Below are 9,975 nucleotides of genomic sequence, written 5' to 3' on the forward strand. Positions count from 1 at the left end.
TGTCCACACTCGGAAAACCTAATGTTGACGACCCCCGTAAACGTATAAATGACCACCATCTCCGAATCTGCACTTGGAATGTGCGCACGTTGTACAGAACAGGCGTACTGTTCGCTTTGGCGGATGCACTCAAGAAGTACAAAACCGATATTATTGCCTTACAGGAAATGCGATGGAAAGGGACTGGCGTAAGTAAATCAGATGATTACTCCCTCTATTATAGCTGCCATGGAACGACACGTGAATTTGGCTGCGGATTTATAATTAACAGGAGAATAAAAGACCTCGTCTCCAGATTCACTCCAGTAGATGAGCGAATCGCTGTAATCCGTATAAAAGCGAAGTTCTTCTACATCAGTCTCATTTGCACCCATGCTCCGACCGAAGACAAAGATGAGCAGACCAAAGACATATTTTACGAGATCCTAGAAACAGCATGACCGCTGCCCTGGCCATGACATTAAAATTCTCCTAGATGAATTTAATGCATCGGAAGGGAAAATATTTTTGGCCCCACCTTCGGAAAATTCAGCCTCCATGAAGAAACATCCGACAACGGTATGAGGTTGATTGACTTCGCGGCAGCAAAAAAGATGGTAGTTAGCAGCACCAGATTCAAGCATCTCGATATACACAAGGCCATCTGGATTTCTCCTGAACAAGAAGCGAGAAATTAAATTGACCATGTTGTGATCGACGGAAGGCATTCATCTAGTGTATTAGACGTTCGATCGATCCTAGGAGCGAATTTGGCGTCGAAAAGCTGCAAACACAACAGATAGCAGAAGCCTACTCCGCTCAACTTACCCAACAGCTTGACGAAAGCACCCCTTGTCCCGATAATAATATAGAAGCACAATGGCAGAGAATTGCCCACTCCCTACAAACTGCAGCAAAAGCAACACTTGGGTACCAAAGGCCACAATCAAGATATCCGTAGTACGATCAGGAGTATCGTAATGCTACCGATATATAAAACGCAGCGTATAGGGCAACCCTGCGGACATTACCAACACGTAATGCGATGGAGAACAATCGGGAGAAAAGGAGAGAGGAGAAACGTATTTTCAGAAAAAAAAGAAAGAACAAGAAAAACGTGAGCGTGAGCAAATCGAGATGTACAGGAGTCAGAATGAAGTCCGAAAATTCTACCAACGGGTAAAACACCAAACCGAAGGCATTGGTGCAGGCACATCCTCCTGTAGAGATGAAGAAGGAAATCTGGTGACTGATACAGACAGCGTGCTGAGGATCTGGAAGGAGCATTTTGAAAATATTCTGGTATCAAAAAGTACCGGTGTAGAGGATACTCCAGAACCAATAATAGATTGCGGTATAGAGTGTATACCACCTAGCCAAGATGAAGTCAGGATAGCCATCAATAGGCTGAAGAATAATAAAGCAGCATGTGCCTATGAGTTACATGCCGAACTATCTGGTGGTCAGATGCTGGCAAGGAGCATGCACCAGCTGATTAGAACAATTTGGTTAGAGGATGTATGCCCAATGATTGGAACCTCAACATCCTGTGTCCCGTGCACAAAAAAAGGTGACAAGACGATATGTGCCAACTATAAAGGAATAAGTCTCCTTCCCATCGCATATAAAGTGCTATCCAGTGTACTATGTGAACGACTGAAGCCCATGGTCAATGACAATATTGGACCATACCAATGCGGCTTCAGACCTGGCAAATCCACCATTGACCAGATTTTCACTGTGAGTCAAATCCTGGAAAAAATCCACGAAAAACACATTGACACATTTCACCTATTCGTCGACTATAAAGCCGCATTTGACAGTCCTATCCGTTCAGAGGTGTTTAAAGTCTACTTCATGTCTACGTTTGGCATTACTGCAAAATTAGTACGGCTATGCAGGATACCTTTAACTGGCACAAGATCAGCAGTTAAAGTCGGAAAGGGCCTCTCGGAGCCCATTAATATCGAACGAGGATTCAGACAAGGTCACAGTTTGTCGTGTGACTTTTTAACATCCTGTTGGAAAACGTCATACAAGATGCAAAAGTGAACAGAAATGGCACTCTTTACAGCAAACAACACATGTTACTCGCCTACACCTATGACATCGACATAATGGATTGAACATTGAGAGCGGTAACATCCACCTTTGAACAAATTGAGAAGGAGTCTGCCGAAGTGTGTCTGGCAGTAAACGGCGAGAAGACCAAGCTGATGGTATGATACGAATGTCATCAGTTTTGAAATTCGGAGAAGGATAGTGAAGCCAACCGGCGCTACTATGGTCTGAGCAAACAACACAAAAGCAAGGCCACCTCCCGCCAGGCTAAACTCACACTCTACAAGACGCTGATACTACCCGTGCTGTTATATGGATCTGATGCATGGGTACATGCGCAAGCAGATGAGGCGGCTATTGGAGTGTTTGAGAGAAAAATTCTCCGAAAGATTTACTGGGCCAATCTGCGTTGACGGTGACGTCCATGGTTCATTCGCTATTCTCGGACATCGACATTGTTAGACGTATTGAGCTGCAGCGACTACATTGGCTATGTCATGTTGTGAGACTGGATGAAGATGCCCCAGCCCAGAAGGCATATAAAAGCGAACCAGCTGATGGTTCACGAAGATGGGGAAGGCCGCGAATAAGCTGCAAAGACCAAGTGGAAGACAACATTGCCGAATATGGTATTTCAAATTGGAAAAACTGCGCAAAAGTTCTGTCACAAGCCAGCTAAGTAAGTAAGTAACGTTTTCCAGGGTCGCAATACTCCTTGATTTTTAAAATTTAAAAGACGTAAAATTAATAAAAAATATGAGTTCAATTTTGTTCCATTGCGTAATTCATTGAAAACCCAAAAATAGAATACATGCGTACACACGCATAGTGAAGCATAAGCCTCCTCTAAAACACCAACCCACCATTGAGCCACTTGTACTAATATATAAATAGTAATATATTAGTACAAGTGGCATATTCCGAAAATGTTTGTGATTATCAAATCCCTGATTACGACAAACGATACGTTAACAATTAGCTCGCATTCTACCATGAAATTTTCCAACACATACGATCAAAATTACCATGGCCATTTGGAAACCAACACAAAAATATCTAGAAACAGTTTTAAATGTCTAAACAAAGTAAAACACGACAGTCGATACTTCTATTTTTGCTGGCGATTTGTGAAGTTATTGGAAATTGCCAGACGACAGCATGTTGGCCTCGATTCCATTCCAATTCGAGGGATGGTCCATTATTTTGGAATATTTTTGGCAAATCGAACAGAGGAAATGGTCATACCAATGAAATCGATGAGAATTCTCGAGAAATTGATGAAAATTCAGGAAAATATGAAAAACTTAAGTGGACAACGGTGGGTAGATATTTTGTAATTTAATTTGGAAAATTCAATTAAAAGGCCAGTGTTAAATTTTAGAGCGATTGGATTCGCAAACACAACTATTCATTGGAAATACATTACGTGGTAACCGAAGATGGTTATAATCTAACTCTACATCGCCTGCCAAGACCGGGTTCAAGTCCCATATTACTGCTGCATGGTTTGCTGAGCTCTTCCCTGGCCTGGGTTATAATGGGACCGGGGAAAAGTTTGGGTAAGCTACATTCAACACAAATGAAAGAACTAATTAAATTCAAGTGTTTATCATTTCATTTTTTGACGTGTCGTCCATCCTCCATTCTTTTGTTGTTATTGTTGTTCCTGGAAAACCCACTTCCTTTGACATCCTTTGTAGCCTTTCAGTTGTTTAACAATAAACATGATGTTTGGTTGGCCAATTTACGAGGCTCAGCTTATGGCCGCAATCATTCCCGCTTCACCATCAAGGATGCCGAATTTTGGAGTTTCAGCTTCCACGAATGGGGTCGTTACGATCTGCCAGCCATTGTTGACCACATTCGCAATGAAACATCATTTCATCAAGTTTGGTTAATTGCCCACTCCCAGGTGAGTCCGGGCACACTCACACACACACTTATGCAAATATTTTCCTTTCCTCCGCCCCAAAAAATTGATGCTACCCCTCATTTTGATTGTTTGCGTTTTTGTCTGTTCCCAATTTTCCATTTTTAGGCTTTTAATGCCATTTTGGTATTGTGCTCCCTGCTGCCACAGTATAATGAGCGTTTACAATTTGTACAGGCTTTAGCACCAATTGTCTCCTTGCGGAATCAGGTTAAATTCACGAATGATGATGTGAGGAAAATCTTTCGATTTGTTAAGGTAAGTTGGAGAGACTTTAAGGATTTTTTGGTGACGGCCATAAAAGAGCGATGGGAGACGTGGATTTCTTAAAGAATATTTTTTGAGAGCGATAGGAGGGGTGGAATTCTTAAAAAATATTTTTTGAGAGCGATAAGAGGCGTGGATTTTTTAAAGAATATTTTTGAGAGCGATGGGAGGCGAGGATTTTTTAAAGAATATTTTTGAGAGCGATGGGAGGCGAGGATTTTTTAAGCATGTGTTTTTGGAGGGCTATAGGATCAGGATCACCATATTCGATGATCACAACAGGGTGTATTTTTAAAGAACATTTTTTAGGACTACTATATTCGAGCATCACAACAGGGTGTGTTTGTTAAAGAATACTTTTTAGAACCACCATATTCGAGGATCACAACAGGGCATATTTGTTAAATAATATTTTAGGACCATCATATTCGAGGATCACAACAGGGTGTATTTATTAAAGAATATTTTTTGGAGGGCTATAGGAGGCGTGGATTTTTTAAAGAATGTTTTTTGGAGGGCTATAGGAGGCGTGGATTTTTTAAAGAATGTTTTTTGGAGGGCTATAGGATGCGTGGATTTTTTAAAGAATGTTTTTTGGAGGGCTATAGGAGGCGTGGATTTTTTAAAGAATGTTTTTTGGAGGCGTGGATTTTTTAAAGAATGTTTTTTGGAGGCGTGGATTTTTTAAAGAATTTTTTTTGGAGGGCTATAGGAGGCGTGGATTTTTTAAAGAATGTTTTTTGGAGGGCTATAGGAGGCGTGGATTTTTTAAAGAATGTTTTTTGGAGGGCTATAGGAGGCGTGGATTTTTTAAAGAATTTTTTTTGGAGGGCTATAGGAGGCGTGGATTTTTTAAAGAATGTTTTTTGGAAGGCTATAGGATGCGTGGATTTTTTAAAGAATGTTTTTTGGAGGACTATAGGAGGCGTGGATTTTTTAAAGAATGTTTTTTGGAGGGCTATAGGAGGCGTGGATTTTTTAAAGAATGTTTTTTGGAGGGCTATAGGAGGCGTGGATTTTTTAAAGAATGTTTTTTGGAGGGCTATAGGAGGCGTGGATTTTTTAAAGAATGTTTTTTGGAGGGCTATAGGAGGCGTGGATTTTTTAAAGAATGTTTTTTGGAGGGCTATAGGAGGCGTGGATTTTTTAAAGAATGTTTTTTGGAGGGCTATAGGAAGCGTGGATTTTTTAAAGAATGTTTTTTGGAGGGCTATAGGAGGCGTGGATTTTTTAAAGAATGTTTTTTGGAGGGCTATAGGAAGCGTGGATTTTTTAAAGAATGTTTTTTGGAGGACTGTTTAGGACCACCATATTCGAGGATCGCAACAGGGTGTATTTGTTAAAGAATATTTTTTAGGACCACCATATTCGAAGATCACAACAGGGTGCATATGTTAAAGAATATTTTTTTGGGATCACCATATTCGAGGATCACAACTGGGTGTATTTATTAAAGAATATTTTCACAATAGGGTGGATTTTTTTAAAGAATATTTTTTCAAGGTCCTTTCGACTAATGAGAGTGAAATATGTAAAGAATATTTTTTAAGAATCGTTTTAACGACTATTTTTAATGACCATCCGACCCACCAATTAGCTCGTATATTTGCAACTACTTCTTTCCAAGCGTCATACTAGGGTGGATTGTGCAAATTTCAAGGTCCATATAGGCGCAAAGTGTTTTAATAATAATATGCTAATATGCCATGATTCCTTACAGAAGAAAGCTAATGCCGATGATTTTGAACTGCTCCCCAAAAGTTTTATGCGTGACAAATGCCTCAGATCTTCTCAACGATCGGAATGTGAAAAATGGTTTCATCTTCTTGCTGGTAATGGCCAGTATGATGGGGTATGGCTCTCGTTCACACCTATAAGCTATTTTCTAATACAGGACACCTAATTGCAGGCCATGAACACCCTACTCTATGGTCAGCTGCTGCAGGGTGGTTCAGTGAAAGAAGTAACCCATCTACGCCAAATATGGAAATCAGGTGATTTCATTTGGTTCGACTACGAACCACAAGGCAATTTATTACAGTACAGAAGTGTATCGCCACCTAGTTATAATTTGTCACAAGTCACAGTTCCAATGTTGTTATATTTTGGTGATACCGATGCCATAGCTACGCCCGCAGGTGTTCATTCCATTTATGCCCATATGTTGGATAACGTCAAGGGCGTTTATCGTATTGATGCGGAGAAATTCAATCATTATGATTTCTATATATCATCGGAGTTGAAGAAATTGGTTAACGATCGCCTGATGGAGCATATGGAGAAGGCGAGGAAAAATCAATTGAAATACGTGATAGAATAAATCGAAAAAAGTACCAAAAATTTATAAATTGTATATTTTTTAAAAAATCTCTGGGGTTTGCGTAAAAATAATTATTACATCCTTCTTTATTGAGTGTGTTTTTAAAAAATATTGTTTAAAAAAAGCTTAAACTCAGTTTAACAAATAAACGCAATTGTATGTTTATGACTTCGTATGTATGTGTGTGTGTTACCTCTCTGTTTTTGGCATTTCCACTCACGTTTTGTATTTTTGTTCAAACCAAAAAAACAGTAACGTTAATATTATACGAATGCCCGAAAATATGCCAAGTGAAATTTAAAAATTCCGAACTGCCACACAACAAACCATATACCGGTCAACTCTTTCATATATGGCTGCCGAAAAACGTAGCAGCAAAGGCAAATGAAGTAGTAGCCTTGGTTTGATGATGATGGTCAAACTGCGTATCTGAGTGTTGGGTGATGGTGGATAGATGGCAGCACCAAATACCCAAAACACAGGGTAACAGGCTGTTAATATGCATAAAAATATTGGTAGACAAAGAAAACACGTACACGGGAATAAACACCAACAACAACCAAAAAATATGCTAAAATATTAAAACGGAACAGATATCGGACAAACACAATCCGAATATAAATGAAAGAATATTATTTAATAATAAAAAGATTTTTTTCAAAAAATAACAATCTCTCCAGGTTAACATTTGAAATTAAAAAATGGTTTCGTTGAAAGCAGCAATGAAGGCTATCTGTTGATCCACATTAAATGTCATTGATTGGAGGGTGAGAGTTATTAGGATGGAACTAACATGGAAGTTTATTAGAAAAAATATAGAGGATCTGTAATACTAATTATATAAGGAAATAAACTTAGAATATTTGAATAACAACAATATTTCGTGACACCCTAATGTTCACACATGAAATCCATATTTAATATTGTGAATTCATATATTTTTTTGTCTGTCATAATATGAAGAGGCAGTAAAGACCATCGTGAAAAGCTTTTACCAAAATCTTTGTATATTTCATGGACCGTACTCGTATTTTGTATTACTTTTGTTTATTACATTACCCGACAAATGCTTGCACGCATTTCAATTTACACCTCATCATACCAAACATTGAGTTAAAATACAATTTGAATATGAAGTTAAAAATATTTTTCATTTTTTTGTTAAATGCTTATCACGAACTCGGCAAAGGGTTTGTGAAAAACAAAAACAATTTGAAAATATATATTTTATTTTATTTGGTCTACAAGTCGATGAGAAAAGTATAAAAAACACAAATTTAAAAAATCTCTTTTGGGGTCTCAAAAATATTCCCCAAAAAATCCATGTAAAAAAATATTCCTTAAAAAATCCACGCCTCTTTTGGGGTCTCAAAAAATATTCCTTAAAAAATCCACGCCTCTTTTGGGGTCTCAAAAAATATTCCTTAAAAAATCCACGCCTCTTTTGGGGTCTCAAAAAATATTCCTTAAAAAATCCACGCCTCTTTTGGGGTCTCAAAAAATATTCCTTAAAAAATCCACGCCTCTTTTGGGGTCTCAAAAAATATTCCTTAAAAAATCCACGCCTCTTTTGGGGTCTCAAAAAATATTCCTTAAAAAATCCACGCCTCTTTTGGGGTCCCAAAAAATATTCCTTAAAAAATCCACGCCTCTTTTGGGGTCCCAAAAAATATTCCTTAAAAAATCCACGCCTCTTTTGGTCTCTCAAAAAATATTCCTTAAAAAATCCACGCCTCTTTTGGGGTCTCAAAAAATATCCCTTAAAAAATCCACGCCTCTTTTGGGGTCTCAAACGCCTATTTTGTTGTCCTTAGAAAAAATATTCTTTAAAAATCCACGCCTATTTTGTTCCCCTTCAAAAAATATTCTTTAAAAATCCACGCCTATTTTGTTGTCCTTAGAAAAAATATTCTTTAAAAATCCACGCCTATTTTGTTGTCCTTTAAAAATCCACGCCTATTAAAAAATATTCTTTAAAAATCCACGCCTATTTTGTTGTCCTTAGAAAAAATATTCTTTAAAAAAAATATTCTTTAAAAATCCACGCCTATTTTGTTGTCCTTAGAAAAAATATTCTTTAAAAATCCACGCCTATTTTGTTGTCCTTAGAAAAAATATTCTTTAAAAATCCACGCCTATTTTGTTGTCCTTAGAAAAAATATTCTTTAAAAATCCACGCCTATTTTGTTGTCCTTAGAAAAAATATTCTTTAAAAATCCACGCCTATTTTGTTGTCCTTAGCCTAAAAAATATTCTTTAAAAATCCACGCCTATTTTGTTGTCCTTAGAAAAAATATTCTTTAAAAATCCACGCCTATTTTGTTGTCCTTAGAAAAAATATTCTTTAAAAATCCACGCCTATTTTGTTGTCCTTAGAAAAAATATAAAAATCTCCTTAAAAATCCACGCCTATTTTGTTGTCCTTAGAAAAAAATATTCTTTAAAAATCCACGCCTATTTTGTTGTCCTTAGAAAAAATATTCTTTAAAAATCCACGCCTATTTTGTTGTCCTTAGAAAAAATATTCTTTAAAAATCCACGCCTATTTTGTTGTCCTTAGAAAAAATATTCTTTAAAAATCCACGCCTATTTTGTTGTCCTTAGAAAAAATATTCTTTAAAAATCCACGCCTATTTTGTTGTCTTCAGAAAAAATATTCTTTAAAAATCCACGCCTAGAAAAAATTTTTTAAAAATCCACGCCTATTTTGTTGTCCTTAGAAAAAATATTCTTTAAAAATCCACGCCTATTTTGTTGTCCTTAGAAAAAATATTCTTTAAAAATCCACGCCTATTTTGTTGTCCTTAGAAAAAATATTCTTTAAAAATCCACGCCTATTTTGTTGTCCTTAGAAAAAATATTCTTTAAAAATCCACGCCTATTTTGTTGTCCTTAGAAAAAATATTCTTTAAAAATCCACGCCTATTGTGTAGCCCCAAAAACTGGTCTGTAAAAATCCACGCCTATTTTGTTGTCCTTAGAAAAAATATTCTTTAAAAATCCACGCCTATTTTGTTGTCCTTAGAAAAAATATTCTTTAAAAATCCACGCCTATTTTGTTGTCCTTAGAAAAAATATTCTTTAAAAATCCACGCCTATTTTGTTGTCCTTAGAAAAAATATTCTTTAAAAATCCACGCCTATTTTGTTGTCCTTAGAAAAAATATTCTTTAAAAATCCACGCCTATTTTGTTGTCCTTAGAAAAAATATTCTTTAAAAATCCACGCCTATTTTGTTGTCCTTAGAAAAAATATTCTTTAAAAATCCACGCCTATTTTGTTGTCCTTAGAAAAAATATTCTTTAAAAATCCACGCCTATTTTGTTGTCCTTAGAAAAAATATTCTTTAAAAATCCACGCCTATTTTGTTGTCCTTAGAAAAAATATGTGTTTAAAAATCCACGAACATTTATGATTAT

The 9,975-nt window shown here is 36.7% G+C and overlaps 1 protein-coding gene across 1 annotated transcript; it reads left to right on the top strand.

Annotated features, from left to right (window-relative positions):
* Positions 1–3,275: 3,275 nt before the first annotated feature.
* LOC133335330 (lipase 1-like) lies at positions 3,276–6,557 on the top strand. The gene is made up of 6 exons (XM_061543615.1): positions 3,276–3,362; positions 3,422–3,599; positions 3,741–3,952; positions 4,079–4,228; positions 5,958–6,089; positions 6,147–6,557. The coding sequence occupies exons 1-6, from the start codon at positions 3,276–3,278 to the stop codon at positions 6,555–6,557; spliced, it is 1,170 nt and encodes a 389-aa protein (XP_061399599.1).
* The last annotated feature ends 3,418 nt before the right edge of the window (positions 6,558–9,975 follow it).

The sequence above is a fragment of the Musca vetustissima genome, unplaced genomic scaffold (genome assembly GCF_032173495.1).
Source record: "Musca vetustissima isolate MV318-11 ecotype Yass unplaced genomic scaffold, APGP_CSIRO_Mvet_v1 utg46358, whole genome shotgun sequence".
Classification (NCBI taxonomy): Eukaryota; Metazoa; Arthropoda; class Insecta; order Diptera; family Muscidae; genus Musca; species Musca vetustissima.